Source organism: Lepisosteus oculatus, chromosome 4 (assembly GCF_040954835.1).
Source record: "Lepisosteus oculatus isolate fLepOcu1 chromosome 4, fLepOcu1.hap2, whole genome shotgun sequence".
Taxonomy (NCBI): Eukaryota; Metazoa; Chordata; class Actinopteri; order Semionotiformes; family Lepisosteidae; genus Lepisosteus; species Lepisosteus oculatus.
Window position 1 is genome coordinate 38,981,213 of NC_090699.1, and position 13,254 is coordinate 38,994,466.

Here is a 13,254-nt window from a genome sequence, read left to right on the forward strand (position 1 = left end):
GTTAGACTTCACTACTGACTTGAAGAAGGCCCCAAGACTCCCTCAATTTGCATCCTTCTGCAACCCACTGGAATTCCTGCATTTCATTAATTATATGACCTACATATCAGATCTTTAATATTCCAAGCTGGAAGAAAAAGCAAACCTAACCAATACTAAGGAAGTCTAAATCTGGAAATCTTCAGGACATCATCTTTTTTCAGATGTCTCCAGGCTATGCTCTTTGATCTCTTTTCCTGACATTGTTTGCAAATTTGTGAGTAACTAAAGGACTTGGCAAACAACAGTGCAAAATTCAATGTGCATCACTTCATGCTATCAACGTGACATCATAAACCTTTCCTTTACAATTTCATGTAAACCAAAAAACATATCTGCATGATATGTATAGAATATGCCACCCTAAACGTTGTCATTGTTATCATCTTTAAGATAAAATAATGATCCTTAATTTTCAATAATTATGTACTCACACTTATATAAAGATTACAAATACATAGATACATGACAAGAGATGTCTATAGAGTTGTAGAGATATTGGTATCCTGTATGATAAATTATCTACTGTAATTCACTTCAAATGTTTACCACTTATTAGGCTTGAAGGCTGTACAGTAAATGAAGATTACAACCTCCTATGCATTCCAAAACAAGCTCTTGCTCTGTCAGGCACCTAAATGTTTCATGTTTAGTCACACAACTCTGAAATCAGGGTTAATCTATGTATTTTTAAACTATGGAAACAACTACATATTAATGCTCTAGGTTTCCTCAATGTTACATTTTATTGTATGTTTTATTTTTTCTCAACATTTAATTTAATTGTAAGTTGCTGTGTTTAAATTCTTTTTATGTAGAGTGCATTGGTAAATTATTAAACAAAGGCATATATTATTTTAGAAAATACACTGTTACCATTCAAAAGGTGTCAATGATAAATATACCATAGCATTTACATTAATTAGAGATCAGAACACAATATTATATTTAAGAAATTTAAAAATAGTCTTGGTCAGTTACATATCATCTATAATTACGTCTACAACTGTATATATATTACTAACTGTTAAAGTGATATTAAAGAGAGTTGAAATGAATATTGAATATTTGAAACTAAATAACTAGCTGTAAAATTATAAGGTTTTGGTAGGAAAAATGAGAGAAAGTGATTAATATGCAGAAAATGGAATAGAATTCTTTACATAACTCTGTTTTGAGAGTCTATTTGTTGAACCTAATCAAAAGAAAAACTGTTTTTAATTAAAGTCATTTTCACATGAATGTGTATTTGGAAGAATTAAGACAATGAACATACAGTAAAATGACTGGACGAACTCTCGACAATCAATCATTTTTAACTCCTCCTTGCAAATGGAGCCTGAATAATTGAATACTTGTTTCATTCAGCTCTAATGTCAACTTATAATTAAATAAAAATACCAACTTACAAACACAGCATGCATGCGGGTTGCAGAAATCATATTCTGTATACATGTGCTCACTGATGTCTTATTTGTTTTCACGCACAACAGTTCTTTAAAAAATCATGGTGTTTTGTGCAACACCATGAATATGGAACTCTTTCAGTGCAGTATGTAGCCTTTTTTCAGTCTGTCTGAGAGATAAGGCTTGCCTTGTCTCAGCCACATACCCATTTCAAAGGGAGATTCACAGAAGGATTTGACTTTTGATCTGCGTGGCGACTGACTCGACCACCTGCATGCTATATCAGCCATCTCTGAGCATGCGCCCACTCCTTCAAAACACAACGCCGCTGTGATCCAGGAGGCAAGGGGGTTGAGGGGACACAGGAGAGCTTGTGCTGCTCAGCCCCTTCAAATGCTGGTACCTACTCCAAATCTTTACGCTTCCTAAATAAATAATGATGAAAAATAAATAAGATACAAACACTTCACAGGGGCTGTGAAGTCCTCTCCCACACATAACTCTGTTTTTAAGAAACATAAAAGTTAACCGTATCAGGCTCAAATAAATAAATGCTCTACTGTTTTAACGCTCTCGGACGGAAAACAGAGAAAAACATTGTGTAGTCCATTCACTGGTCGTACCAGGACTACTCATCCCTCTAAGGCACTGGTACTGGTCTGTGGGGCTTGAGAGCTCTTCCTGCACATGAGTTTGTCCCCTTCTATATTTAATTGTTTATTGAGTCCTCTGAATCATAATTAAAAGAATAATGGTGTTGCCAGCAGGAAGAAGGTTAGACTCTAAAAGCTCTAAAACTTTTCACCACAATTGTTAAATAAATTGAAGTAATGCAACGAAATGTGTGAATATCACCTTATAATTACAACCATCATCCTCATACTCACAGACAAATTCAAGAAAAAAAAATAAGGCCATCATATAAATATACAAAGAACATAGAGGACCTTTCGTTTCATATGAATAGTTTAACCTCACCTCATTTCTTACTGTTTTCTTATATTCTTTTTCTTATAAATGACTGAAAACACCTAATGCTTCTCATTCCATGTTGGCAGAAGGAAACTAAAAGAGCCAGGCTCTTATGTCATCTGGGCACGGCTTTCATCGACATTATAAATAACTTGATGGAGTTCAATACTCTTTGTAGTCCCTATCTGGGAAGTTTCTGTGATTTTGAGGTCTGCTCACAGAGCCTGCAAGCCCCTTTGGGATAACTCAGCCCATGTTTCATTTTATATGAGATAAGTGCTAAAGGCACTTTTCTCCACCTTGTCGCACGACTGCAGGATGGTGGAACTGGAAGCAATTCTGTGGATTTGTCTGCTTTACAGTCACTTTAACTTGGAGTATTTAGACACAGACATGCACACACTGACTCAAAACAATATTCCAGTTCCGTTCATTTGCATCTTATAAAATAGATGCAAAAGTGCCTGTAAGGCACAGAACTCATTCTTGTGAGACTTAAGCATTAGGGCCCCCCATCCCTAACCCTGACCACCCGTTACTCAAAATCACAAGCTTTTCAAGCACTTTATGTTCCATTGCAGCTTAATAAGAATTTTTACCATACAGCACTCTACTGCACCAGTACTTCAAAATTAACTTGTTAGTCCACGGTACTTTTATGCTTACATGAAGCTTAAGTGAGGCCGTGAAACAAAAGAATCTGAAGGAAAGCAAGTCACTATTTCTACATGAACATACGCTCTGTGGCACAAAATAGCTGTGGTTTAACTGTGAACTGGTGAAGTCAAAGTAATATGTACAGTACCCCCGTCTTATTATGTCTTATTATAAAATAACATTTCATACACTGCTTATACACTCCCTTATAACCAAAACAAAAATGAAGCTAGCCCTAAAACACAGAAGCAAAAGGCAATAATATTAATCAAACAGCCAGACCTTACAGATGCATGCACTTTAATGAATGTGAAAGAAGAGGGGTATTCAAGAGAGCCTTAACAAAAGACAATGGGAGAGTTTGTTTTCTTTGTGCTTGCCAGTTATAAATGACTTTGAAAACCTATACAAACTCAATATTAAGAAATGCTTTATTTTTATTTAAAATAGCTCGTCTCTGCTTTCATACAAGAGAGGCAGACTCTATCAAGCATAAACGCAGCGAAACGCATTGGGCTAGAAAACTCATAAATCCTGATTTGAATCCGCTAACCTGAAAGCCAAGAAAAGCCATGTGTAGCCGTATATTTCTAAATGCTACGTCTGATTAAGTCGTCCCATTAAGTGACAGCTGAACTTTAACATTAATATGATATTATTTAAATAACTGCATGTTATTTACTTTACACTAAAAATGATGAATGATTTCTGGACAGCTCCAATGACATAAAGCAGGCAGGCCCTCTAATGAGATTTGACAAAATGGAGACATATGCAGAATATTGGTTACAGTCCGCATCACCGGGGGCCTTTCGGCAAGCCGTGCTGGTTTTGATTGTCTACAAGCATTGAAGCATCTATTTCAATTGCTACTTCCTTTCTGCCCTGGATTTTAAATTTAGCTGGTGTCATTTACATATTACTGTTAATAAAAAATTTAACGTTACGGTTCAGAGACAGAAATGGAAGCGGTTTGTAAAATGGAGACGTGACAGACGTTAAACTGAACCTTTTTTTTGCTTTTTTAAAGCCTCCCTTGTCTGTGTGGAGCTATTTTTTCATTAGGCTTTGAGAAAAGGATAAAGCCTCCCTCTGAAGTGAAACTCAAGGAAGTTCTACCAACATACAAAGACCTTTATAGCTCCTATATATTGAAGGCTTCTTGTAGTGTTAGACAGGATTTTTTCTTGTTTTCTCTTAATGAAAGAATTAACCATTTCTCCTGTAGAAACAAATAAAGCCTCAGAACATCATGCACTTAACTGCTCTTCAATAAAAAATGGACAACTATGAGGGTAAAAGACCAGTCTCCTCTTGATGGATTATGTGATACTTGCTTTTAGTTAACACACAAGTTGTATATATATCTGACAGGGAGTTATTGTGTTTATTCACTTCAAAAATAAAAAAAAAAACTATAGAAGTTTTTAACACTGCAGCTCATGTATTAATGCAATATTGGATGCAAATAAGAATATGAATTGTCATGCGTGGAATATGGATTGTCAATTTATATAGTGGTTAGAAAAGTCAAAGCAAGAATCATATCTAGTAAAATTGTCATAATCTTAGTAAGAGGCATGTTTAAACTTAAAATATAAACCTACTATACAACCTACTAAAGACCATAGAGAGATATTGTTTGCATAAGAGAATATTCATTAACTACGACAAAGTACCAGTAGACCTGGAGAGCACGTAGGGAAGTAATGTCAGTGTTTTTTCAAAAAGGGAAAGGGCCCTACCTTCTTCTTACCTGCGCAACATTCCTGTCAGGATTCGAGAGCTCTTCCCCAGATTTGCATCTGTTTCACGAAGCTATGCACAAAAAAAAAATAAAAAAAATACATAAACAGAAAACAAAACTGAGGACGCCTAATTTCCTATGACAGTCAAAACGTACACAGCATTAAGCATTAATGTTGTTCTCTATATAGGTATAAGTTCAAAATCTGTACCCAATTCCCCCTATTTTCCCCACTTTATTTTTTTTCCCCAAATTATCAGTGACCTCACCTCCAATGGTGGCCTTCTACTCTCAGTGAGATCTGCACAGTGATGTTTCTGTGGTGCAGAACAAAAATCAACCCCAACTGATTTCACCTCAACGATCCCTGAGAGCATGTGCACCAATCTGGAGCTTCCCATCAGTACCCCAGGTAAGAGTGAGAGCTCCGTTATGCCAGAAATCAAACCAGAGGTGGTCCACCTGACACTCATAAGATGTGTTGGGGGTGTGCCACTTGGAAATTGCCTAGAAATCATCTTTTAGGACCACCTGAAAACAAATCCTTTTGCCTTTTGAGATCCTTTCCTGAACAGATTTAAACCACACTGGTATTAATTTAATGACAAAAAGCTTACAATGTAAAAAAGGTGCGGTTCTTAATGTGTCTTTTCTGACGGTACAACTGCCTGTCATTAGTTAGCATTTTAAAAAGACTTTGAATCGGATCAAATACTGATAAGGAGACAGCGTCTTCTTTTAATTGCAAGTATTCACTTAATTTCTTTTCATGTTGTACATCTGTTTTCGTTTTATGAGTTTGTGATGCAGTATGTCACATTTCACATGGGACCTACAGGGAACATTAAGATGCAGAAACTCAGGAATTCTAACTGTGGTTACAGCAAAGTTCTCTACAAAAACGAATCAGCTAACAACCTTGGCCTCGGCAGCTGTTCTCTTTTCATTTTTTTAAATTTTAAAAAGAAGACAAGAGGGAAACTAAGCATTTTACATGAATAATCGCTCACTTAAATCTATCCTATCTCATTACTAAAGCTTGGGAAGGCACATGTTAGGAACTTACAGTAGATTCGGTATAGAGGCTATGGAAGGTTATTCGGGTCAGAATCATATTATTTACAATTTCCACTAGTATTACTATGAGTTAAAATGTGATTTAATGATGCCTGTGGTGAAACGTTTAATTAGTGTCCATAAAAAAATGGGTGGAAAATTGTGGAAAAGAGCTGTGCAAGAGGTGGTGATATGTATTGTAATAAAACTATTCCAAGTGAATCCAGTCTAGAAGGAATCCAGTCTAGAAGAATTTAAATGGATGATAGTTTTGCAGGAAAATTAGTGCTCTTTCCCCATTTGCAATCTAAGTAATGGCAGTGTAGGGAGGTTATCCAGAAGATATGCGCTTTAAGAAGTTCATACATTATAATATACCAGCTCATCAGTGGACATTTTCCCAGAATAAATTAATAATTCCATTTTCCACATTTTCTCAGTCAGTAATATAAATTAATATAGTAGAAATGAAAACTTATTAAGCATGAGTAAAAATACTTTTGCTGTAGTACAATTTATCAAATATATTAGAACGACACTGAAAAGCATCTGTCAAAATATGTAAACACCTTATAATGGCATATTAACACATAACGCTACATTTTAATTTAAATTAGAATACAAAGGTGGTACAGCAGACTGCAATGCAACTGAATATTTTCTGTAAAAATAACAATTAATTAGTAAGTTTGTTAATTAATAAATGTTTGAAGAGAAGCACTCACCAGATCCCACTAAAGGATCTACAATATACAGCAATTCTACTCAGCAGATCCATTTTGGAACTTGTGATTAGGTTCTCAAACTGTATACTGCTGATTCAAAATCATTACACCATGTATCAGCTCCCTGTGTAAGCATCAGGTGCTACACTAGATGTTTAATTAAGAAATTACCCATTCAAAAATTGATAGGGGCCTGGGGTGCTATCTGCGTGGAGATGATATGTTCTCCCCTTGTTTGCATGGGATTCCATTAGCCAGAGCACCCAGAGGAAGGTACTGTAGGTTAACTGGCTTCTGGGAAAACTGGCTCTGGTGTGAGTGTGTGAATGTGTGTGGTCCCGTCCACGGTGTACCCTGCCTTGTGCTCACTGCTTACCAAGAGAGACAGACTGTTTTTTTTTTAAAGAAATATTAAAAAGAGCTACATCCAAAATTGAGAAATAATAGCATGTTCGCTAAGAGCTACAAAAGAGAAGAAAAAGAAAAATACATTGTGCTGCTTATAGGTAGTAGGCCCATCCTGAAAATATATAAAACACATTCTCTCTCAGCATCTCCTCAAGTCAGTGTCTTAACACCCCTGCCTCCAGTGTTGACAGAAAAAAAATCTAAAAAGCAAACGAATTTTAACGCACTGTGGAACACAATATTACAATAGTTAAGGTGGTAGGTCACAAAAGCTTGGTCATGTATAAAAGCTTTATCATTCAAAATATAACTGTCGTGAAAAACCTTGACTGTTGTCTTCTTTTTAGTGGATTATGACAGATCCGCTCCTAAGTTCGCTGTTTGCATATCAGCATGGCTCAGGCATAGAACAGTGAAAAATGTCAGGGGACATCTGTACCCTGTTCTTTAACCTACCATATAAAAGTGGCTTTAGTGGTACTACAAGATCAATTGCTCCATATTTAGAAGGCTAGAGCTCACATAATGGTGAAGCACGAACATCCTTCAAAGGATGCTCAGCACATGAGGCAGTAACAGGGACAATGATGACTACTGCCAGGACAGATGGAAAGAGGTATGGTCTTCTTGAACATCCCTTGACAGCAGGTGGCAAGAGAGCTGTGGCTGTGTGGTTAGCAGCTTTCAAAGCATTAACTGATGAATGGCTCATGTGTGATTTTAAATGAAACACAAATGATAGTCAGTTGCTCCAAAATGCATGCCACCGAAATTTTCAGCTCAAAGACCTTCAGTAAGTCTGGTCAGCCACTGACTGGACTTTGAAACAATGCTGCTTGATCGAAACCATTACAGCTTTACTAATTTCAATGTCTGGTTGGCATAAAAAAAAAACTGTCACCATTTCTCTTATACTCCATCGCTTTAAATGCGTTAATCAAATGCGTTTTTCTCCTATCACTGAGGGATGTCCGAACTATTGACTGCAGTGAAAGGGAGCCCCAGAGCCGACACGTACCAGAGAACCACTGGTCTCAGATGCTGCGTCTATTTTTTCCCCGTTCTGCTCTAATGTATTCAGACCTCATGAGATGAGAGCTGCTGTGTCCTCCACCATTAAATGGAGGTTATCTGATCACAGTTTATTTGAGGTTGGTCTGAATGTGGAGGTGCGCCTGAGAGAATACTCTCAAAATGTGTGTGTCAAGAGCGCTGACAGTGCTGCTGACAGGGAACCGCAAAATTCTCAGTGTAATCAGCTTTCTGTGATGGGACCGTCCCTGTGAAAATGCGAGGAGTTCTCTTCAAAACTCCACAGGGCGTCATGCACTATAAAATATCTGGCAGCACGAGATAAAATCCAAGACAGCTCTCGCTGGTCTACAGCTTCTTCGCCACAGATGTGGTTTGGGTGGAATTAGGTTTTTGGCAAAGAAGCCAGTCCAAGAGCCGCCTGATGTCTTGCTCTCAAGGATAGATACATCCCAAGGGACTTCCCAGTCTTCCTAAAAATACTTTTTTTTCCCCCAACAGCAATAGCAGGGGCCTGCAAGTATCGAAGGAGCAAACAAGCTACAAGGCCAGAAGACTGCCTCTATATTTGCTTTTTTGCGATGGAGTCAGATTCTAAATGGGCTGCATCATTGCGCAGGCATTTACAATTATTTAATATTGTCTCGTATGCAGAGATTTAAGCTAAAGCCTTAAAAAGTGAGGCCAAGAAAGGTGAAGGACACTTCCAGCAGACAAAGGGGCATATGTTTTATTTCATATTATATTAACATTATAGAAACAGCTACAGCATGGATGGCATCACTTCATTTGCAGGTCAGGGATATGAATATCTAGCAGTTAGGTTTGGTAAAAGCACGTCTTCCTGCTGCTGCATACCTCTTTACATGTTCATTATTCAGCAAAGAGAAAAAAACAACCATTTGTATATGTATTACTAATGGAACAAGATACAGTATAATCATCTAATAAAATCTAAAGGCTTAAAATGAAATTTTCTAATAAAATAGTCAAAGTATGCTCTTTTTATTAACCTAATATACGGTTATGTTTAAAATATGTATAATATTATATATCACCCTGTATTTAATATATACAATAATGTTTCATTCAGAAATGAATGGTTTAAAATGCTAATTCTTAACATTCTTCTTATGTTTCACATCTTCAACGTGTCAAAATCTGAATCTTTACAAAAGCACAGTCTGACACCTGCGTTGCATTTTGCTCCGAGCCAAATAGTGGAGTCAGAGATCACTGCCACGTCACTGCCAGCGTTCTGGAAGAGCCAGGAGAGAACTACAAACTCCAGGATTCTCCAATCCTCATGTGGCAGAGAGAGAGAGTCAGGGGTCATGTGAAAGGCAAATAAACTCAAGGAAAACAAAAAAGGTATTTTTCCAAGGCTGGAGAGTAATGGACAGGAGAAAAGGGGTCAAACAGAGATTCATGCTGGCCGTCGGGATCCGATAGTGTGATGGACAACAGGAAAAGAAAAACTGAAACTTCCTTGGGGAGGAAGGACACCAAAGCTGGCAATGAAGGGCAGGAATGAAGATGATGAAACACAGACCACTGAGATACAAGAGGCAAGACTGGTCATTTCTCAATAAAAAAAGACTAGGTTTTGAGAGTTGGATAGCAGATTGATTGTCCACAGATAGGGATGAAAAAGTGTTCTTGATTATATTGAAGAACCTGTGTTCTGTGTGTAAATAAAATAATATTCTGGCTGAATTGCATACTCACCCCACCTAATACAATAATGATGGATCCATTGAGCCAGCTTCAAAACAACATGTAACAACATGACTGTAATAAGACTGAAGTCATGCTTCTTAGCATCCCCCCATTAATGTTGTAAATCTAACGCAGTAACCCTATCTGTCTAATGGCACTGCACTTGAATTGCAATGGAAATTGAAGATCTTGGGGGTGATATGTGATTCAGACATGACATTAGAATCACATGTACAAAACATTGTAAAAACATAATTATACCATCTCAGAAATATTGCCAAACTATGTCCTACATTGTCTCCAACTTTAGCTGAAAAGCTGGTCACAACATTTGATTTTAATGCCTACCTGGAAGGCATAGCACTGTCTCTTGCTATCACTCTGATTGTGTTTTTCACAGCGTATAACCTTCCACAAGTTAAATACAAGGCTTCATTCAATGCATGTTATACTATGGGGCTTCCCTACAATGAAAATCACAATCACTAATACAACTCGAGCCATATGCCTTATATACAGTAAAGAAGAAAAACCAATGCTGAAAAGAACATTTAATTTAAAGCCTTATTTATGCATATCAACATTTTTAAAAATGTTGCTGTATGATTTATCTTCTGAGAATTTATGCCACAGAAAATTCCCTGCACTATCTTCTAAAGAACTATATTAGATTATTTCATTGACATTAAGAATGTTCATTTCACAGCAAATGTTATTTTTGTTGCTGAACACTACTGCCTTAACTATGTTGTTTTTTTACTTACTGTAGATGCAAAACATACAGTTTAACACTCATGTTACAACTTCTATCGCAACATTTATATTTTTACCAGGCAAAACATCCTTTGGGGAGGGCCAGCCTAGACTCATGGGAGTGCATTATTCTCTGTAGACAGCAGACCTTTGAAAGGAAATGTTTTATTTCCTTTGAAATAGTCTGCAATGCCAACTGACATGTTGTGATCTTTAACCGTTCTTCATAAAAAGCATTTCAGATGGCCCCTAACTGGGATCTGACAATTTTACATCTGCCTAGTAAGGACAGCTATTGGAAACATATCACAAAAGGATTGGATCTCTCTTCTGATGGAGAATGAATCCACTGTTAGCAGATGATGTCTGAGTTCTAAGAGCATACCACAATATGGAAAGTGGACGACTCTAGCTTGTGTTTTACATGAGGAAGAAATGCTTGAGAAGGCGTGCAGTTGTTCAGAGAGAATATCACTTCTCTGATGTGCCATGATCATCCGTGGTATGAGCCTTCTCACCCATGGTATGAGCCTTCAATACCTCAATTTCACAACTGCATTAAAAAAAATAATTTAATTTGCACGGGGAGAGCATCAGTCCTAATTTCCTGAAAATCAGATTTTATTTTATTCTGTTACTTATTATTTTGCTTTAGGGAGTGTGCTCTTTATATTGATAAAAATGCTTCTTGCATTCAATAGTATCACTTTTATTTTGTTCTTTTTGCAAAAATGGGATTGGAGATGATCGTTTGTTTGGTGGTGCTTTACAAATATGTTTGAACATTTCCAAACTAAAATACAATAAAAGCTAAGCAACTATTAAAGCAAATAATATGACTGAATACACAATCAATGTCTTGGTTAAAGAAACACAAATAATTTTATTTGAAACAGAAATGCTAATTTCTTAAATACAAAGTATCTATTTTAACCTCACAACAGTCCTATCAAATGAACCATCTTCTTTCAGTGTGTTAAGGTTTAGAATCTGGGACTTGTTTCTTCATATTTTTCCAAAATATTAAATTCATATATAAATGAGGCTAGGTACCCCAGATCCTAAGAAAAGGTCTTGTGTCCATACGATTCAAACTGTGTACTATGGCCCTACTGCTGACTCACTGTCAGTTATTTATCTTCTTTTAGTTGAGAAGTAAAATCAAGGAAGTGACTTTGCACCAGAAGTTATTAATGCACAGTTGATCCCCCCCTTCCGAACTCAATGAGACAAAAGCTTCCATATTTACCTCATGAGTGCCAATATTGCATGTGTCTTATCAAAAAGTGTTATGGAAGACAGATAAACACAGCGATAGCTTAATGCAAGTTGGGGCTTTAAAATGTAGGCGTATGTTTCATATTGTGTATATGAATATATATTGTGAATAGGCCTTGAGCTAAAATATCTGGAGTACAAGTGACTTCTTGCTGCATAAACATGAAGAAGATATTCTTATCCATCGTAAGTAGCCAAAGTCATAATTGAATGTTCAAAATCTAGTAGTATATCCAGATCAACTTCTGAATTTTAGAATTTTTTTTGTAATACATAAATACATTTTTAAATACCACATTTTAAACTCAATATTGCTGATATTTCTCAACTGAGAAATGTAACTCAAATGTGCTAGACAGTCATCTTGTACTCTTGGAAAGTTTCACATATCAAATTAAAAATGACAGAACATTTTGTGATTTTATGGTTTAATTCACCATACATGTATAGTCTATATTAGTTAGACTGCACTCTCACAACTGTCCTGTGGAAATGCAAAAAATGAGGAATAACAAAAAAAACTCAAAAGGAAATAAAAAAAAGCAAAGCAGGATTCCTAAATGATTAAAATTACATATGTATTGACAAATCACAATAAAGAATCTAAATCTGAAGTACTGTACTTATTCTGTCAAGCTGTATATTGCACACTTACAGTATGTCAAAAATTAAGTGTGTAAGGAACAAATATCAAATATGGTGGAGATGAAACAAGCCTTTACAATCAGACTGAATTTATAGCGTTTCTTTCTTACACATTGTCTGACTGCAAAGGCTGCATGCAAGCAGAGTATAGCATGTGTGGATAATACTAGCAGGTCTAAAAATCAAATCAGTTTGGAGAAATATTCCAAAGCAGCTTTGGACAGTTCTCCCTCTGGAAAACAACTACAATAATATAATAACAGAAACATAATATCGTCTTCATAGTAGGAAGATAACATATTTATATTTTACATCTTAAGCAACTGTTAGTATTGAGGATTTGTGTGAAGCTCTTTTTATTTCAACCACCTAAACAGAAATAATTAGAGATTAAATACAATAGACGAGAAACTCACCCGGTCTCTGGATCTCTGTATTTTTTCTCTGTCAAGGTGGAGATTTTCTAAAATTTCCTGGCCAACTTGCTCTGCAAAATATGAAAATTAACTAATAAATAAAATAGAATTAACAAGGTAGTACCTATACAAACCCATGAGTATTCCTGTCTATGGAAACAAAATTCCATTTACTTCTTTTGTTTTTGCTGGCACATATACAGAAAGACATAATACATAAAACCTTTTTTACACACCTATTACCACAAGGAGATCATAAATGCTAGGCCGACACAGACTCATATCTATAAACATGAGGTTCATGATGTAAGCACAATATTTTTTTGATTAATGGCAAAACAGTCATCATCACTGTTGCTTTCAGAATTATATTTATTTCATTGATTTGCTTTAGATATAT

At 36.1% G+C, this 13,254-nt stretch overlaps 1 protein-coding gene across 6 annotated transcripts in view; it reads right to left on the reverse strand.

Moving 5' to 3' along the window:
* vti1a (vesicle transport through interaction with t-SNAREs 1A) overlaps window positions 1–13,254 on the reverse strand; it is a 180,614-nt gene that overhangs the window by 60,238 nt on the left and 107,122 nt on the right. For 4 of the 6 annotated variants that reach the window (XM_015347644.2, XM_006630772.3, XM_069189201.1 and 1 more), the window contains 2 exons: window positions 12,855–12,925; window positions 4,832–4,893 (listed from right to left, as the gene is read on the reverse strand). In XM_015347644.2, coding sequence (XP_015203130.1) covers window positions 4,832–4,893; window positions 12,855–12,925 — 133 coding nt within the window. Of the gene's footprint in view, window positions 1–4,820; window positions 4,894–12,854; window positions 12,926–13,254 lie in introns of all 6 variants that reach the window. The other 2 variants (XM_015347645.2, XM_015347646.2) reach the window with 1 other exon arrangement.